This window comes from Hyposmocoma kahamanoa, unplaced genomic scaffold, assembly GCF_003589595.1.
Source record: "Hyposmocoma kahamanoa isolate Upper Pololo Valley unplaced genomic scaffold, ASM358959v1 88, whole genome shotgun sequence".
NCBI lineage: Eukaryota > Metazoa > Arthropoda > Insecta > Lepidoptera > Cosmopterigidae > Hyposmocoma > Hyposmocoma kahamanoa.
Genome location: NW_020654466.1, coordinates 18,596,623 through 18,616,952, shown reverse-complemented (window position 1 = coordinate 18,616,952; position 20,330 = coordinate 18,596,623). Strand labels below are relative to the sequence as shown.

Here is a 20,330-nt window from a genome sequence, read left to right as displayed (position 1 = left end):
AAAAAAAAAAAAAAAAAAAAAAAAAAAAAAAATAATACACCTAAATCGAATGCCATATTTTTTACACAAAATATTGAAATGTTTCCAGTTCTTACGTTTTCGCGATGGAAATGAAACTATTTTTTCGGAATCAAATCTCGTTCAAACATTTTCAAATATACCAACCTCTTGACAGGTTTTAAAAAAATAAATATACGTGATTTTAATTTAATTTGATATTAATTTAACTTACAATTAAAATGAACGTTTGTAAGTAAAAATAATAATTTTACAAGATTTTTCTGTGTTAAAATTATTTAACGGAAGGTACTGTGTATTGCAATTGTACCATTGCCCTCACAAAAAAAGTAAATCTACACATGTATCTATACTCATCTTCTTTTACTTTTTTACCCACTCACAGTTTAAGGGCTCCTTGTTATGGATTTGTGGTTGTATAACAGCTCTTCAAAGGACACAACGTCGTTATTACATTGGTGAAATTATAACGAAAACGTTAAGGAGGAAACAGACTTTATAAAGCTTCTTTATTCTTCCGGAGTGTTGGTAGAATTGATGAGTCGTGATACAATTTGTTATTAAGGTTTTTTGTTTGTTGTTATTTTATTATTTTGAAGCCGTGGTAGCATAATGGCTAGACCTACCGTCTCTCAAGCAGAGGAAGCAGAGGTGGGTTTGAATTCGGGGTCGCACCTCTCAGTTTCTCGGAATTTATTTGCGAAATTTAATTAGAAATTTACCATGAGCTTTTCGGTGTGACGAAACCTGCACGTCGAATAAGGTTCACAACCCTGGGAAAACGTGTGAAGTCCCAAACCCGCATTGGGCCAACGTGACGGACTATGGTCTAAACCCTCGCCTGGGAGGAGACCCGTGCCCAGTAGTGGGGCTTAAGTAATTTATAAAATTGATGTTCTGAACATAATAACACTTGAACCTTAGAGACTTTAAATTAGTTTTTTTTTGGACACTGAAAGGAAATTTCAAAAAGGAAATTGCTATGAATTTTTAAGTATAAGTTCTTAGGTTTTACGCAATAGAGACTTGTTGGGAATCGCGCGTATATTTGTTTTTTTTTAAATAATCAATGTGGTAGGCTCTATATAGGTGTAATGTTCACGGCTAACTGAATCAATTTTTTTTTATATTATAATATCGAGTGACGGGACGAACAAGTAGTGCACCTGGTGCTACGTGACACGCCTACTCATAATTAACAGTGCCACTCAAACTTTAAACCGCATAGATCTGAGGAGCACTGCCACTGAGCCCGTTATCCTGAGACATAAAGTTTACACGTCACATGTGCCTGTAATGTCATCGGCACCCGTACCCTTTAAAACCAGAGCGCAGTAATGCTCAAATTACTCCTTGGTGGCAGAAGTAGGTAAGGTCGCAATATTTTCCCGGACGAACTCTTTCACAAGGAGCTTCACTGCTACTAATAATCTAATATTTAAATCTAATCTTATACAATTTTTTTTATCTTATTATGACGTATCGTAGTCAATTTTTTTCTCTACCACACACTATTCCATGTTTCTGGCATGATATGTTAATATCATAATACCCTCGGTGACAGAAAGGGGAAGGCGGAGTAAAATCGTGTAATTCCATCGCACACTCTCTGTGATGTTCGCTCCTGATTCCAAGGTCATGGATCTCACCTAATAGAGTTTCGTAATAAAACCATACCCCGGACACTCCATACTACGATAGAAAATTATTAACCTACTACTACTACGTACAGAAAGGCTCTGTCTACACACGCGCAAATGTGTGCGTGAAGTGATAGGGTTACCCATCACTTTCTTGTACTATTTATCCTCTGGTTTATAGTGTATAGTGACTTCATAGGACGAACGAATGTACTGCATGTAAATAATATGATCACATCTAGTATATAACCAGAAATAGAGATGAAATAAGGGCCATATATTCCTGGTAACACATTAGCGATACAGCTCTTATAAATATCAAATCTCGTTTGCACTGAAATATAGACAGGTCAACTACTCACCTGTGTGTACGTCTCCGTATATTCCAAAAAATATTCTGAATTTATTGTAGTAAAGATAATATCTCTAACAATGCCGTGCTGTTCTATTCGGTGGTGTGGAAAAAACAGCAAAACATCTCATTACAAAACAAACGGAATACGGAATCACATTTCATCGGTAATGAAATATGTGATTTTGCAAATTTTCGTCCATTATAGCAAAGCTCAAGTTAACTAGTCGATTTGAAGTGAAACAGTTGACGACACACATTGACGACACCCGTCAATTGCTTCGAACTCGGGCTAGCCAATCGGAGCGCAGTTGTCACAGTAATGATATGGTAGAATAGTTTTTAAACAAATTAAATTAATGACATTTTGTCTCTATTTATGGTTGTATACTCAATGTATGATCATCACGTATACTAATGATTTTATTTACTAAATACTAAAACAACAGTAAATTACCAGTTAAGTTAAATAAAGTCAAATAAGTAGCTTAAACAAAAGAACATATATATGAATAACCGCGTTCGCGCACCGCATCCGATTTGTATTCATTCTGAATCCGAGTCTTGAGATTTTGAGATCGCATTACATTGAAAATTGGAAATCTAATAAAAAGCTTTCTTTAACGAAAGAAACTCTTCTCATTATTATATCATTATATATAATAGATGAAAATACACAGCCGTACATGGCACAATTCACGAACCATCATATAGTAACGTACGTTCGTAATAAATAAATTTAAAGTATTTAAACATCAAAGACGTCCTTAGTGAACGCCTCGTTAACAGCCTTGTTACTGATCTGCCAATGTCGCAACGATATGCAGGGCGCGGTGAGGTATCTAAAGCTAGAGAGGGGCGGAGAGTGACCTTTCCCGTTACTTTTTTATTTTTTGGTCAAACTAGGTAACAGTACGAAACCGTATATTACTTACTCCCTCCTTTTCCCAATATCATATATCTAATTTAACTAAAGATGACAAACTTGACTTAAAAAAATTAGGCCCGCTGTGGCAAACAACTGAAAATCAATGTAAGGTTAAAAACATACCTTCTTTATCATAAAGTCTGAAGGCTTCTTTCAACTCCTTCTGCAGAGCTTCATCATCTTCGTCTAAGAAGTGAGTCGCCACACGGACGAACGAGTCGAAATTTAGTTTACCGCTGCCTGAAATATTTGAAAAAGTAAAATTAAAATAATGTTTGTCAAGCGCTCTCTTGTAGTCAAATAAGCTCACCGTTCTGATCAAGGAAGACATTTTATGTATTTTTCTTTGCACGCGGGTAGATTCTTGTCGCCAGTCCGCAATAGAGTTCGTTTTTTTAACGAATTCACACATAGCCCCGCACTAGGGAAACCCTAGTGCGTAGTGTATCGCGGGTGCCATGACATATATATAGATAACCACAAATTACACCCAAACTCACGAAAAAAATAAATGTAGGCCATACAAATACTTCTCTCTCTCGGGACCTCTGCATGGCAGACCAGCATATTAACCGTTCGGCTACAAGGGCAGTTAATTTTATTACTGAGGAAAATGCGTCAATATCTATTAAGATCAAGAAGTAAAGAGAAATAGAACTGGGAAACAGTTTACATCCATAAACATTGTGTGCACCTGTATGATAGTCAGTAAAAAGTTTATGATTTACGCATTGACTTACGATTTATGACAAATTATAGTAAATGGTGTAATGAAAATACCCATAAATATGATTCAGCAACACAATAGTGGCTATGTTAAGAGATTGCTTTCTATATGTATAAGTCACGGCCTTGATTCCCAGAGGAGGGTCTGCACCCCTGAGCAATATATCAAATCGTAAGAAGTTTAGATAATTTATTATCTCTTGATTTAACCCGTCGTGCATCGAGATACACGGTGTCCCTTGCGATTTTAGTACTGTAGCATCCTAGAGCTATACGGTGTCTCTAACATGCAGCTGCGTTTTTGTCCACCATTAAAGAATATATAAAAAAAGATTATGAAAAAAATATTAATTTTTTTTATATACAAGTTTTAAAAAAATTATATAAAAAGTATAAAAGTAATTATAAAAATTTTTCAATTACCAAAACTTGATGATGAAGAAACGTGATGACTACATGATGAAGACACTTCACAAAACTTTTCCACCTCGTGTTCGACATTGGAATGTAAATTGGTTTATGCTAGTAATAATTCTACACTGATTCATCCTTTCCAAAACAGACACACAAACAGAACCATTTTAACAATACCGAGCAATTGTACTAAATGATTTTGCCTCTACAATTTTACAGAAACAAGCGTTAGCTTGTTTTGCATGCACAATCCGACAAATATGCTGAGCGGAAGCCATTTTGAATTCAAATGTTTAGACATTAAGTTTTATTTTACCTTTTGCGAGATAGTGGCACAATGTTTTTTAATTCCTTTCCAATTCAACGTAAATATTGTCCCTAACTTTTCTTTTCCTTTGACTGTAGCAATACTGGTTTCTGAACGTTTCTCAACCTCCTTCCACGAGCGCGAGAGCCGAAACAAATGCATATTTTTTTCTTTCTGTCATCTACCATTTTAAGTCAAGGATTATTCTTTTATAAATTCACCGTGAAGCAGTGTATGAAATGAAAGTAATATTCTTGTATTAAATATAATAGATTGAACTAAATATCTCGGAATACGGTCAAGAAACGTCCAGAAACCATTTTAAGAAATTTAACCCTTGTTGAAAAAATTATGTTCGAACAAAAAAATCTTGTTACCTTCCCGGTCAAACTGCAGAATTGCAAATAATACGAGGAGGCTATAGCGTATGCTACAATGTGTATATACACAAATATGTTCGGAAATGCTTGCATTACTTTCAAAAAATGAACACGGGAAGTTTGCCGTTTATGGACCGTGCGATTTCTTTCCGGCCAAGGTCTGCAATGTAGGTATGAGAGAGTCTATTACCGTGCGCTACTCTAAACTTTTAAATCTATTTACTAATAACGAACTACAAAAACAGGCAAAAGAAAACTCATACAGCCAACTGCCAAGTGTTCGTAATGGATAGAATGAAAAATACATACTTGTAAAAGGCGGTAAAATAAACTAAAGTGCTTTGATATTCTTTTCTGTTTTATCGTCTTTTTTTATTTTTCTTGCGAAAATAAATTCTAGTGAGAAGGAAAATACAGTGATGGACATTCAAATACATTATCAGAAGTTCAGCAAACTACTATTAATGGGGCTGGAAAAACAATATTTAACATTTTCTTTTAGCGATTGCCCTACCAGGTCAAATATTAATTTTAATCTAGATTATTTTTTTTATTTACGTTTTCTATTATATATCGTCTTTTTACTCTTTTATTATTTCCTGACATTATTTGAGAAAAGCACTACATGTGTCTCGGCGGGAACGGAGATTGCTTGACGCGTGGCGCAATACAAGACGTCGGTGGAATGTTTCTGATAATAATGAAGAATAAAACAATTGATTACATAGCCAGTAATTATAGATGCGTTCCTTGGCATACAAATCCTCGTCAAACACTAACTAAAACTAACTAATCTAAGTCTAATAACTTTGTGTTTACTTTCCTTCGAGTTTCATATTGTTTTTGTAGCTCCTCATGATAGTTTGTCTGCCGCCAAGTAACCACTTGACGCACTAATACACATAACCATGTCACAATTAGTGCATTCCAGTTTTGAAGGGTAACGATCGTGGTGAAATTACAGGGACATGGGAGTTACCAATGTTATTTCATTCATGTGACGGATGCAGTGGCAGTGCCCCTCAGATCTTTGCGTTTAAAGCTCCGGTGGGGCACTGCAACTGTTAAGAGTAGGCATGTCACTTACATGGGACTTGTCAACTTATGTTTCAGAGTGACGGACGCAGTGGCAGTGCCACTGTCAGTAGGACTGGCGCGATGAAATGCGATTTGCGCGAGAGCGACACAAAGTGCGAGAATAGTGGTATCTCGCGCTTTATGTCGCTATTGTGCTAGACACGCCCTATCGTGCTAGTTCTACTGATCTATGCAATTTAAAGCTCTAAGTGGCACTGCAACTGTTATGAACAGGCGTGTAGCTTATCACCAGGCGCACTACTTGTTCGTCCCGTCACTTGATATTATAAGTAATGTCACTTACCACCAGGTGCACGACTTATTCGTCTTGTTACTTGATTTAATTTTTAAGAATTATTATGTTTATATTGTTTATCGAGTTCTTAGGTTTTCGCGATTGTTATACATAGGAAATGAAACTATTTTTCCGGATTTGAAAGGAGATCCGTTCCCAGCATTGGGACGTATAAATGGATTGATGGTGTTCAAAATTATTACTTCTGTCGCCATTTCAGAATCTGTAGATATACAGATTAATATATACATACAAATGATATATAATATGCAATATACATTTATATATACATTTTTTTTCTTTGGTGTTGTAGAAAACAGTTCCGCATATTAATATACTCTTTTTGTCGTTGTTAGCAATTAAAAGATCGACTCATTTGCCAAGGCTATAAAACTAGTTTTCATTTCCAATTTTCTGAACAGCAAATATAAGTTGGTGGCGTAGCGTTCATCATAATGTGCATTCAAGCGAATTAGGAATGTATTCCGGGTATTCGCGTTTATTTCATTCATGTGGGAGGCACAGTGTAATTAATTTTGACAGCCTGTACTTAGGAAAGGGCGTGAAATAAATGTATACGTTTTATTTCGCTGTTTAAATTACAAGGCGTATATTTGTAACAACCTTAGAACACGTTAGAATATTTTGACAAAATGACAGCCGTAATGAAAGGTAGAGAGACTAATGGAAGATGAGACTGCAATTTTCTTTTTTAAATCTCTGACTACCCCAGTATTTATGCCACTGTTTGGAAGTTGGTATTCATATGGTCAGTTGTATTGTGTTATCTGCGATTTTTGTTGAAGCTTTTTTTACAATGATTGGTAAATTTAAAGAGAAACAAGAGGAGAGAGGAATCGTTTTCAAACAATCTCAAAAATATTTGCGTGAAGTTTTCAAATCCATTGTTTAGTACGACATAATAATATAGATCTTTGCCAATAAACATACATAGTATTGGGCATTAATATCTTAGGTACTTTTTATTTTTTTCTTTATTCTGTCATGACAGAGCCTTCGAGTATAGGCGTCTGCCACCAACTTCACCCAGTTGGTCTTAACATGCCTAAATTATGATCATATAAATGATTCACAGATCAATTCATAAAACGCATATAATTACACATTCAGACATGACAACTAATATAGTATTATCTCAAAACGGCTTTAATTTATATTAAAATTACTTATTTACAGTGTTGTCCTGTCACTTTGAAATTAAATCTTATATGAATGACACATTATAATATGACGCAATTTTGAGATAAAATATAATATAACGCAATTTTGGAGATAACACTGTTAGTGTGATACCATTCGAAATTATTTTCAATTTTCCTGCTTTTTATCCAGTCTCACCTTTCGGTAGACAGACTCTATAAAATATATCAAGTGCAAAGACACTCTTACGAATACAACGGTCTCAAAGTATTTTTTGTGACCATAAATAAATAACAAAATAACTTTTAAAGTTTGATTTTCGAAAATAAAACAAGTTATTAATGTAACTTTATTGAGATTTTTTGTGAAATAATTTCAATTATGAATACGAATATCGAACACAGGAGAATTTCGACGGCTCGGTAACTGGACTCGTAGATCCATCGGTGAGGAGCTACGCTGCAGCTACGGTGCAGCATGGACGTGTATTCAAGTCCCAAATATTTTGACTTATTGTTTACGTAACGTGCTTTGCTTTACCTTAGCTAATATTATCACATGTTATTGTCAAATTATTTAAAAAAAAGATTTACTAACATACTAACGAATCACATTATCTAGCCTCGATCATGGTTTCTTTGATTATAAATGTCATGTCACTTTGACAGCTAAAATTGGGCGAGGTCCCAAAGGCGGTGGCGTTGGTGTCGTTGGAATCTGTTCAGTTTAATCAGTTGGCAGGGTTGCCACATGAAAATATGAAGTGAAGTTGACATTGAGTATATAACCAGAAATAGAGACAAAATAAGGGCCATCCATCCCTGGCAACTCATCTGGCAAATGGGTCTTATATCACTTTTAAATATCAACTCTCGTTTGCGCTGAAAATACTAATTAGAAAACTGAGATAGTACATCGCCAATAACTGACCTGTGTGTACGTCTCCGTATATTCCAAAAACATTCTATATTTGTTGTAATAAAGATAATATCTCTAACAATGGGGGGCTGTTCCATTCGGTGGTGTGGGAAAAACAACAAAACACCTAATTACAAAACAAACGGAATAACATTTCATCGGTAATTAAATATTAAATATGCAATTTTGTAATTTTCGTCCATTATAGCTCAAATTTCTGGTCGATATGAAGTGAAACAATTGACGAGTGTCCTCAATTGTTTCGAATTCAGGCTGGCCAATCGGGGCGTAGTTGTCACAATGATGATGTGGCAGAATAGTTTTCAAACAAATTAAATGACATTTCGTCTCTATTTCTGGATATATGCTCGATGGAAGTTTATAATTAATGCTAAGTCAAATGTAACAGCAATTCAAATCGTCGACTTCTCATTGAGATGTAACCGTACTCCAAGACAATTTTGGTTTTTTGCTTTTTGCACCTGAAAGCGCTCTATCTGATTGGTCATCTGCGGTAATGGCCTGTTTTTATCTCTACTGCTCAGTCACAACGTCCTTTCCGCAAAGGTACGTTAGATAACGCCATTAGAATGATGTAAAGGGAATATGAGTTTGGGAAAACTAAAAAAAAGAATCGATTTTTTTACGTTTTCAAAAAAGGATATTAAAATTCATCCAAACAATTTTTTTTGTAAAAGCTCGTAGAAAACGAAGTTTTTTTGAGACAAAGCAAGAGCAAAAACTTTTTTTTTTTATTTTCAGAAATGAAGGTGTTTTTTTAGAATGTAAATCGCGTATATTTGTTTATTTTTTCATAGTATTGATATAGATCAAATTTTTTTAACTACATTCAACCATAATCAACAATCCATCACACCTATTTATTTATTAATTCATTGCATATCATATTGTACATTTCTAATGATAGGTAAGCCATAAATCATACTTCGCTTACTTACAGTAATTTTTTTATAATATTAATTAACGGGACGAACAAGTCGTGTGCGTGATGGTAAGCTACACGCCTGTCCATAACAGTTACAGTGCCACTCAGCTCTTTAAATCGTAAAGATCTCAGGCGCATTGCCACTGCGCGTAACTCCGTTGCCCTGAGACATAAGTTGATAAGTCCCATGTGCCTGTAATTTCACCAGTACTCTTACCGTTCAAAACCGGAACACGGTAATGCTGACATTACTGCTTGGCGGCAGAAATAGGTAAGGTGGCAGTACTTCCCTGGACGAACTCTTTCACAAGGAGCTCTACTGCTACTAAATTTATTACAGTACAATATGACGCCCCGTAAGGGCATAGCAATATCAGCGGAGAGGGTCTCACGCTGTTACATTGTAAGTACAGACGGCAACACATCGAGCCATACATCGACTTATTTCCGCTCTTAGATTCCGCTCCGTTGCACTGGAGGTGATATTCGAACAAAAGTGCTGGAACACCTGAAGTGACATTGACTGTACCTATGACAATATTATATCTCCTTATATGATTTGGCTGTAGACTCTGAGATTACAATTTTTCGTAATAGCAATGAGGCATTCGTTTCATCGCTAGAAGGTATTTATTTGCTCGGCCATTTTTGATACAATCTATGTAGTTCACTAAAGACAAAAAGAACTTAATCACCTTTCAAGTGCCCATAAGGCCTCTCTATGAATTTGCATTTTTTAAATCCTCAAGATTCAGGTTAGAGAGAGAAAGAAAGACTGAGAAAAAGGAGAGACTATTATCCAAATATAATTAATCCGTCAAAGAATAAGTTTAGCTATTAAAAGGGCCAATGTTGCCAGCCTTTCTGGGCACGATATACCAGTGACGCGGTCCTCCAGGAAATTTTCTACTTATAAACTTTCCAGTATTTAAATATTCACACTAAGTTTTTAAGTTTTATTGAATGACACGATGTTTTACTACCATGATATTTTTTTTTGTGAAAAAACTTCACTAGTTTGTTATAATTATTAATAACAAAGTCTGAATACTGAGAAACAAATCATTCGATCCGGCTGGTTTCGAACCAGCGTCCTTAGGCAATCCGTGGCAGATACCCATACCCATAACCCATACCAAGTATCCATCTAATTATCGACCTATCGCAATCACTTCCATACTTTGTAAGACTATGGAGCGTGTATTGAACAGCCGTCTCCTGGATACCTCGAAGATAACGATCTTTTCAGTGATCGACAGCATAGTTTTCGCCGTGGTCGATCTACTGGGGATCTGCTTGCGTATGTCACACATTTATGGGGCAAGGCTGCCGAGAAACGCGGTGAATCGCTTGCAATGTCTCTCGACATATCAAAGGCTTTTGATAGGATTTGGCATGATAGCCTGTTAAACAGGCTTCCAGCTTACATAAATTCTGTTAGCTTTTGTACAGGGATAGGCGATTTTCTAAAGGATAGGTCAATCCGTGTAGTTGTAGATGGTTACTCGTCTGCTCCTCATGGTATAAATGCCGGTGTACCTCAGGGACCTGTCCTCTCCGCCACTCTATTTTTGCTGCATATCAACGACCTGCTACTGACGCCCGGTATCGGTAGCCTGACGCCCGAAACATCAGCAAAGATATCCGGTGTAAACGAGAGTCGATGGTTACCCGGTTGAAGCTGGACTCAGGTTCAATGCGGCTAAAACACAGGCGTGTCTTTTCACATCAAAACGGAGTCCCCTACACCTTACTCCGACTTTCCGAGATGTATCCATGCCGGTAAGGGACCACCTTGGGCTACTTGGTCTGGTCTTATCATCCAACCTCAACTTTGGGCGATACATCGAGTGCTTGGCAAAAACTGCTGCCAGAAAACTAGACATACTTTACAAAGTCAAGCGGTACTTCACACCTGAACAGCTTTTGTATCTGTATAAAGCACAAGTTCGATCGTGTATGGAGTACTGCTGCCACCTTTGGGACGGCTCTGCCCATTACCACCTAGCTGCCTTGGACTCGGTGGAGCGAAAAGCAAAGAGACTTATTAACAACAATTCTCTTGTGGAGTCGAAGCTACAAAATCTCGACCATCGCAGAAAAGTATCCTGCTTGTCGGTTTTTTAACGGGTACATTTCGGAGAGTGTGCGCAGGAACTTTTCAATTTAGTTCCACCCTCACCGTTCCTCCTTCGATCGACTAGAAGGACCGGAGCACTCCATTCTTATGTCGGTGATATTCCACCTATTTGCACTAAGCGCTTTGCTTATTCCTTTCTGATGCGTACGGCAAAGGAATGGAATGCTCTACCGGAATCTGTGTTTCCCGAAAAGTACAATTTGGGGCTATTCATGGCTAGAGTGAATAGGCATTTTTTAGGCAAACGCGTCCCATCGTCGGTCACATCGTCGATTAACATCAGGTGAGATTGTGGCCAAGCGTGTGTCTATTATATATTAAAAAAAAAGCTCTGTTATGAATTGTCCTAAGTGCTCCTTGCAGATCTTTGTTTTTGGTTTTTTCCCGTAGCGCCATCTGTGCGAAATGTATTATCACTCAGAGAGATACCTTTACAGCTACCATTGCTGACTAGAGATGCCGTTTTTACAATAAGTTTTGTCTCGTAACTAAGTGCTTGGTAAATACCTACTATGAAATAAATTCCCTCCTTTTACAAGTTAAAAACATAATTATTTTAACAATATTGTCGCCCATTCTATCCTTTTATGAGAATAATTTATCCAGAAATCTCTTTGGTTAACATCATTATACCGCTGGGAGAAATATGTCAAAGCTTATTAAGGTCACTTGAGGCTTACAAATAATTCAACATAAGTGTATCTCCATACAACCGGACAGTTTTCCTCAATTACTTACACAAACGCGCCCTGCTTGTGCGAGGTCACTACACGAAATTCCACTGGTTTCAATGGACATTAATAATGAATGGGTACTGATTTGGTTACCCACATACAAAGAACGATACTTATATAATATAGGTTAGCTTTATGATTATCATCATTTAGTATAGTGATTTCTAAATTTTTTTGTTGTCGTAGACCACTTTGGCTCACACGTTTAGCTCACCTAAGGCACTAGCCTTACAGAGAACCAGATGAAGTCCGTGGCAACGGGCTGATCTGGGGTTAGGACCTGACTTAGATGGTTCCTGTGCGGGCTCGCTCGCACTGGCCATAGTGCCCTTCCCGCATAACCAAGAGGTTGATAGGGAAGGGCACCCTAAAATCCCTTGACTTCCAAAATGGATTTTTTTTACACATTAATGAACTTTGAATATATTTTTGGCAACAAACACAGTGCTAGTCTCTTTGAATGCGACCACTGGAGTTTCTAAATTGGTTGGCTTTATGATTTTCATTATTTAGTGCTGGAGTTCCCTAAATTTTTGTCTCGTAGACCGTGAGCAAATTTTTTCTGTTTGGCGTAGACCCTATTCCTGCCTTTCTAAAATGTTTTTTTACAAATTCATCAATTTTTGAATGTGTTTGGGACTGCACAGTGCTACTCGCTTTGAATGCGATTAATGGAATTTCTTACTCATTATTTTCAAGGGAATCTGCCTGATCTAATCTAATGAATAAGTAGATTTTAGTCAATGTGACGACTTAAAATGTATGTTTGACATTAGGTGCAAAATGTTATTTGTTCAATAATACCTCACGGTATTGCACAAATGGATTTAACAAGTCAGTAATTTAGGCCCGTAACTTTAACACATATTCTGGATATCCTGCCATGTTAAAAATATATTTTGAGTTCTATTTTAATATATTCCGTATATTCCTGAAGAAAATTCTTTATTAAAATCTGCACGTGCATAAATCTTCGCTGTATCAAAGGAGTTGATATGAATAGTTAAACTGTGGTTCATTTTACTTGCTATTGCATGATTTGTTTACTTAAAATTCTTGGAAATTTGTGCTAATTTGTGAATGTTTACTAGCTAATATAATAATATCTCTTACTGAGAGTAAACGAAAATATGTAATGAAATCTGTAAATGGGAAAAAAATCAGAATCCTTGCAAAATGTGTCCCCAAATCCATTAAGCCAACAAGGCGGATAATGGTTTAACATTAAGATGCGACCCGTGTCCGGTAGTGGAGCGTATACTGCTCTCGGTGTCATAAGTAACGTATTTTCATCTCGGTGACTTTGACACCGGACATTGACACCTAAAACTTTATTGTCATCTTAAGAAATGTCAATTGCGCTGATTATTTTATTTCTGATTTTTCGACTGCTTTGATAAATAGTATAAAATATCGTAAGGATGTAAATCTTTCTTATTATAAGTCGTAAGCCAATCCTCGTAAACGTTATTTTACAAAAACAACATTTCAAATGGTATCTACATAACTTTTATTTAAATTTTTACAGTCCCCAAGATAAAAGAAAACCGCAGAATAATAACTGCTAGGGTTACGCCTCAGTTTATCGAGCAATGATCATGAATAAAGCGTCAATAAAGTATTGTTTTTCTTTGTAGAATGCTTAAAATTATTTGACTATATTAATCATTTTAAGATAATAAAAAATGCGTCAGACAACCACACCAATGTTCATGTTCTCAAACTAAGAAATTCTTTGTATTATAATTACCAGAGCAACGGAATTCACTCCGGGGTACTACCCAAAACACCTAGACCAGAACTAAATTACAAAAGTTCATTTCCCAAATTGGTCGTACCGGGAACCGAACCAGTCTTCTCATCCACCGCCCTCAGCGTAAACCTTTGAGCCACAGATTTGATATACATCAAAATACTTTGATGTATATCAAAGTACATAAGATATGATATATCTTGACGATCTCGGTTTAAAAAAACCAGTGACACAGTTTAAAAGAACCAGTCTCATTGTGTATACAATGAGACTGGTTCTTTTAAACTGTGTCACTTGATATCATCTATCATCTTTTATGTACATATCGAGGATATAAATTATTCGACAGTCTGAAAAATTGTCTATAATTTACGTAGGTATGCTACACGAATCTCTTTTAAATTCCAGCGAAATGGATATAGCTCACCCTTGAATAAAAAAGACATCTATACTGATACGATCCATTTACGTAACATAATACATACCCTGATCATAATTCTGGTGTTACCACTGTACAATGAGGGCACGTGTCACTGCAGGGTATCATAGGATACAATTTTAACGGTAGGTCGTGTCTGTAAACTTGTAATATCTTTGTTAAAGTGTTATTTCAGTTGCGAATTAAGCCATTTGGGCATTTTAGCGTTATTGCGTTCTAAAAGCAGATTGGGCCGCCCTATTCCGGCTTATATAGAAGAACATTGATTTATACGCCTTCGTTGTCAATTAGGATTAAGATGTATCACTTCCAAAAACAATCGAGATAATAAACACAATGTATCTCACAGATACGAGATCTATGTTTGTTATTTAGAATTTAAACCGAACAATTATAGGCCGAACAATTATAGGCCAATAGCCCTTTTGCCTACTGCTTCAAAAATAATGGAAAAAGCTATGTCTAATCGTGTATATAATTTCTGCGAAAAATATAACATCTTTGATGAAAGTCAAAATGGCTTTCGCAAGAAAAGATCAACTATCTTAGCAATCTATAAATACATGCAACAAGTAGTTAACATAATAAATAACAAGCAATACCCAGTAGGAATATTATTGGACATGTCGAAAGCGTACGATAAAGTCCAATTTGATATACTACTCAATAAGTTGTACGGGATAGGTATCCGTGGAGTAGCTCACAAATGGTTTGAGTCTTATTTAAAAAATAGAGAACAATTTGTGGAGCTTGAATACTTCCACCATAATACAAAGGAAATAAAAATAATTCGGTCTGATGGCAAAACAACAAATGCATCAATTCCACAGGGCAGTGTTGTGGGATGTTTGTTGTTTTTGATTTACATTAACGATCTGCCAAAAATCTTAAAAGAGCGTTCTATATTATTTGCCGATGATATTTCTATACTCACGTCATGCCAAAATAATAGCAATTTAAATAGAACACTTAACCTGATAATGGAAAAAACAGTCAACTGGATGAATGATCACAATCTGGAAATAAATTACTTAAAAACGAAAATAATGACCTTCCAACCGTGCCAAAAAAAACCACTCGCAGTAAATTTCCAATATAATGGCATTAAATTTGAAGTCGCTTCAGAGTTCACTCTATTGGGTATAGCAATAGATACCAATATAAACTGGAAAGCACATATACTCAAATTAAAAACAAAATTTTCTAAATTCATTTATGCTTTTCTTGAAATAAAAAAGACTACCGACTTACAAACAGCTTTAGTAACATACTATGCCTACGCGTATGCCTGGCTTAGTTACGGTGTTATAATGTGGGGCAACAGTACCGACGCTCCCAGTCTGTTTATCCTACAGAAAAAATTGATAAGGATTTTAAGTAACATTAAAAGCACAGATTCTTGCAAACCCTATTTCACAAAATTTCGAATACTCACCTTACCCTGTATCTACATCCTAGAAATTTGTAAGTTTGTGAAGAAACACCCTGACATTTTTATCAAAAGGATCGACAATTATCCAAGATCTGTTCGTCGAAACAAAAATGCACTAGTATTACCTACATCCCGACTCAAACTTCATTCATCAAGCCCACAAGTTATGGCAGTGAAAATATTTAATAAATTACCAGAACAATTAAGAGATACGGTAGAAACTACAGATTTTAATTTTAAACTTAAGGAATTACTTACTACAAAAGCGTACTACACAATATCTGACTATTTAAGCGACAAACTTTAAAATTGACTATTATTACTTTTAATTCCACAAACCCATTATAAATACTCGGTCGCTATTGTTATCATGTCTATGAATGAATAAATAAATACATTTGTAATTAAATAAAATATAATAAGCATTGTACGTTATGACTAACATAATTATGTAATATATAGAATTATTTTACCCTATAGTGTTTAAGTTGTTGACATTTGAATATTGTACTTTAATTTTAATTTATTTTTATTTTATTGACTAATTGTAACCATATCATATATAAATATAACATTGTACACCCGACAGGGGTATGAACTGTTGTACTCAAATTACATGTAACATCATCTTTACCAGTTCAAACAATAAACGATTCTGATTCTGATTCTGATTCTAAATAATCATGTTCATTTGATTCTACATTGTATAAGATACCGTTTTATTGGTGTATTTCTGTAGCAATTTGTCATTTGCTATTGGTGGTGTTGTGAAATCTGTCAGTCTGAAACCAAATTTCATTCTCACTATAAAATCGTTTACTCCATAAAAGGGGCTTGCCAGCTTCCAAAGGTCTTAAAGTCTAATAATAGTTGCATAATAGATGTATAGTCAGTTTACGGTCGCTGATACGCGACTCTGGGGACCCCTCTAGAGATTAACTGCACCTTAAACGCTGATTTCGGTACAGCATTTTCCCTTTATTGCCTTTGTATCGTCAGCAGTTGAATGTTATAAAATGCTGCCCGGCCACAGTATATCATTTGGCTCCAAGGTTCCAAAGTAATATTAACCGAAATACTGGGAAGTTTCAACCGTAAGCTGTCCTACATATGGCGCCATACGTATTAGCTAACCATGTATCGCATATCAATATTTTGTAAGGAAAAATGAAGTACGGCAACAAAACATTTCTTATCGAGTTCTTAAACATTTCTTGATTTAAAGGCAGATGTTATACAGGCCCTTGCGTGATGCTTTAATGGCATACAGCAACGCACATCTCACAGTTCGCTAGTTGAAAAAAGTAATTTCATTTTTGTGGTATAGAAAGACTAAAACTTTTTTACGAAGACATAATGCATCAGTTATTCTGAATAAAGTTAAAAAGTATAATGCACAATGATATTCATTGGTTTTTTAAATGAGAGTCAAGGGGCACTATTTATCCACTGTTCCATCTATTTTATAGATATTATAATATGAAATATGTATTTATGTAAGTATTTTTAAAGTCTGAAGTAATTTAATATTTTTACTATTGGTTTTATTGTGATTATTATTTGATTACACAATTTTAATTTTGTTGTGCAACTCGTTATTATAATTATTTTGTCCTGTATTTTGGTCCGCAGGAAGAAATTTCTTTTAGAAATAAGCAGTAAATTTTGTTTATGTTTTCCGTTTTACTAAATGTGAATTGTGTTTTGATGATTAAATAAATAAAACAAATGTCTTCAATATCTTCAATCCATTTATATATCCCATTGCGGACCACGGGTCTCCTCTCACCCTGGTCCAATGCGGGTTGGAAACTTCACACGTTTTACGAGGATTGTGAACCTTCTTCGACGTGTAGGCAAATTTCGCATATAAATTGAGGGAACTCAGAGGTGTGAGCCCGAATTCGAACCCACGGCCTCTGCTTGGAGGCGGTAGGTCAATCTATTAGGCTACCACAGCTTTATTAAAAAATAAAGTTTAATACCGTCCATCTAAAGTCTAATTTCTAAGGATTTCGGCAGTTTGTGTAATGGTAGGGTTTTTAGATCTGTTCATAATAGTTATCATTATTAATCGAAAGTGGAGTTCTTGTTCGTGATTAACGGCTTCTTGTAACCTTGACTAGGTCATTGGTCGGCTTAGTGAAGGACGAACTTATAATGTGTTTTTCGTATTCACCATCCAAGACTTTGTACCCCCACAAGTTGTCACTTCAGTGATCTATGTCGATTATTCGGACTTTCTTACATATTTTAAAGATAATATTGCCACATAACCAACTGTGATTGCAAAATATGTATTAATGTTTCTAATGTTTTCCAATGTTATTTATAGAGCATTTTGTAAACAACTATAGGTATATAGGTGGTTATAGAATGATCTTTCAACATTTACATCACCGGAATATTAATTACGATCGTTCTTGAAACAATATTTTCAGATATGTGGGCGCTGAACATACTTTATTTTCACAATGATAGATATATTTTCTATAATCTCGAATTAAACATTTTATTGCTTTTTATAGCCGTTTGCACCGCATTCTAATAATAGCAGAAGAATGCATCTGCAACTGGAGATTAATGAGTGTGGGTGTAATTTATTATTGAAAGAAATACATGTCTATCTTTATTAATATCTACGCACACCCACAGGAAAAAATGTTTACGTGTATGTTGTTCATAATAATAATTTGTAAGTATTTGTTGAAACGAAATACGAAAAGCACTAGACCATTGGCTTTAACGAGTTTTCATGGTACAAATTTAAACTAGTGAAATTATCTTCGCACCAATTCAAGGTTTCGTAACACATTCACACAGTGACTGTTAAGAGCTATAAAGGTGTTATTTTTAGCTTATTTTGCTGTCGGTACTGGACGTAAAGCAGTAAGGCGACACTTTAAATAGACAGCGTGTAATAAATCTAGATCGTGGGCACTGCCGATCGATGTCATTCTAAAGAAAGTGGTTTTATTACGTAGCTATGCTAATTATGCGACTTCTCGTAATAAATAAAATAAATAAACTGGACTTTATTCATCACACTCACACACAGATATATACAAATAAATATAGAACTGAGGGCTATTTTGATTTCTTCTACTAATATAATTATGGATGTACAGGAATCAAAGGGCAATGGCAAACTCCCATATAAATTTTTATTGACATAATTTGTATGGGTCTGTTTATGAAAAATATGTGAAAATATAGAATTGAAATTCCGGAACAAATTTTGTTTAGGTTTACTATTCTGAGAAGTTAGAAATTAAAGATATTCAAGTTTGAAATTTTGGAGGTCATGTGTTACGTAATTGAATAAAATATATTTTATACCAAAATAAATTACAGAAACCTTAAACAATGTTGATAGAAGATGAATGGTGTCGTGGGTTTGTGACGTGACTAAAGTTCAGAGGAAATTATTTTGTATACTGGTATGGTCAAAAGGCATGAAGTTAAATCATAACATAAAAACTGAGTTAATTATTAATATACCACAAATTATTTGTAATTCAAACTGACACATAGGAGTTTAGCAAATGCGAACGCCGTTCGATGTCTTTCTTGTATAACGCCACCAAAAATGGTAGTGTCATTTTCTTCAAATTTTGCGTCTCTCCTTTGAGATTTAAGGTAAGGTAACAAAGCTTTTGAAAAGCTTGACATCGAGTAACAAAGTTATACATAGTGTGCGACCATATATTTTTTTAGTTCATACGATTTATTTAGTTCATACTTTGTTAGAATTTTCTTTTTACCTATTTTTTAATTAGTGTAACTAAAATTACAGAAAAAAGTCAAATGGCTGGCATACCCTCCATGATCACCGCACCATGTTTAAATAATTACCTGCTGCTGTTGGAGAACTTGCACTTCGGATATTCATAAGATCATCCATTAGAATGAGCTACCTCTTAAGAGAACTTCGTCATAACGCAATTTTAAATCCGTCATTACCTGCCGCCGTTGACAAGCTTAACGTACGGGAATAGAGATAATACACGAAAGCTAACTCTTGAATTACAACAAAATCATTTGTGGCCGAGTTACCAGTGCACTGGTAACTCGGCCACAAATGATTTTTTTTCCTGAACAAGAACAATGGTTGTTTGTTGCTTTCTTTGTCAGACATTTGATGATCTGGATTGCAAAACTATAACACTGTGGGCACTGGATGAGAAAGTCAATTTAAAAAGGATCTTTTCTAAATTTACCCTGACCTAAGAGTCCCGGAGCGAATTCCTTACTTTGAGACCAGTTAATTTGTGTAGTTGTCTGGTTAATATTATTATATTGTACTAGGAAAACATGAAACAAAAGGTCTACAATCAATCATTGTTCCTCTGACATAATTTTAACTATTTATTAACCGACTTCGAGGTTCTCAGTTCGACAAAATTTGTTTTTGTATGTTATGCGATTACTTTGACATTTGTAAACCGATGTCGATGATTCTTTTTTGATGAAAAGGAGGTACCTTAGTAGTGGTTCCATTCAAACTTGAATGTCAAATTAGGGGATAAATGCAGTTTATAGGATTTCACTCATTTTCCGCTATTCGACTTCAACAAAACTTGGCAAATAGATAATTTCACAAAGTTTTGAGGTCGGGTTTTTTTTTATAAAAAAGTTTTAATTATTTAATACATATTTTATAGTAACCT

General features: G+C 35.2%; 1 protein-coding gene across 1 annotated transcript in view; it reads right to left on the bottom strand.

Moving 5' to 3' along the window:
• LOC113235587 (troponin C-like) overlaps positions 1–20,330 on the bottom strand; it is a 52,634-nt gene that overhangs the window by 14,100 nt on the left and 18,204 nt on the right. Inside the window, exon 4 of the mRNA XM_026471341.1 lies at positions 3,062–3,178. Within this exon, the coding sequence (XP_026327126.1) occupies positions 3,062–3,178 (117 nt within the window). The remainder of the gene's footprint in view (positions 1–3,061; positions 3,179–20,330) is intronic.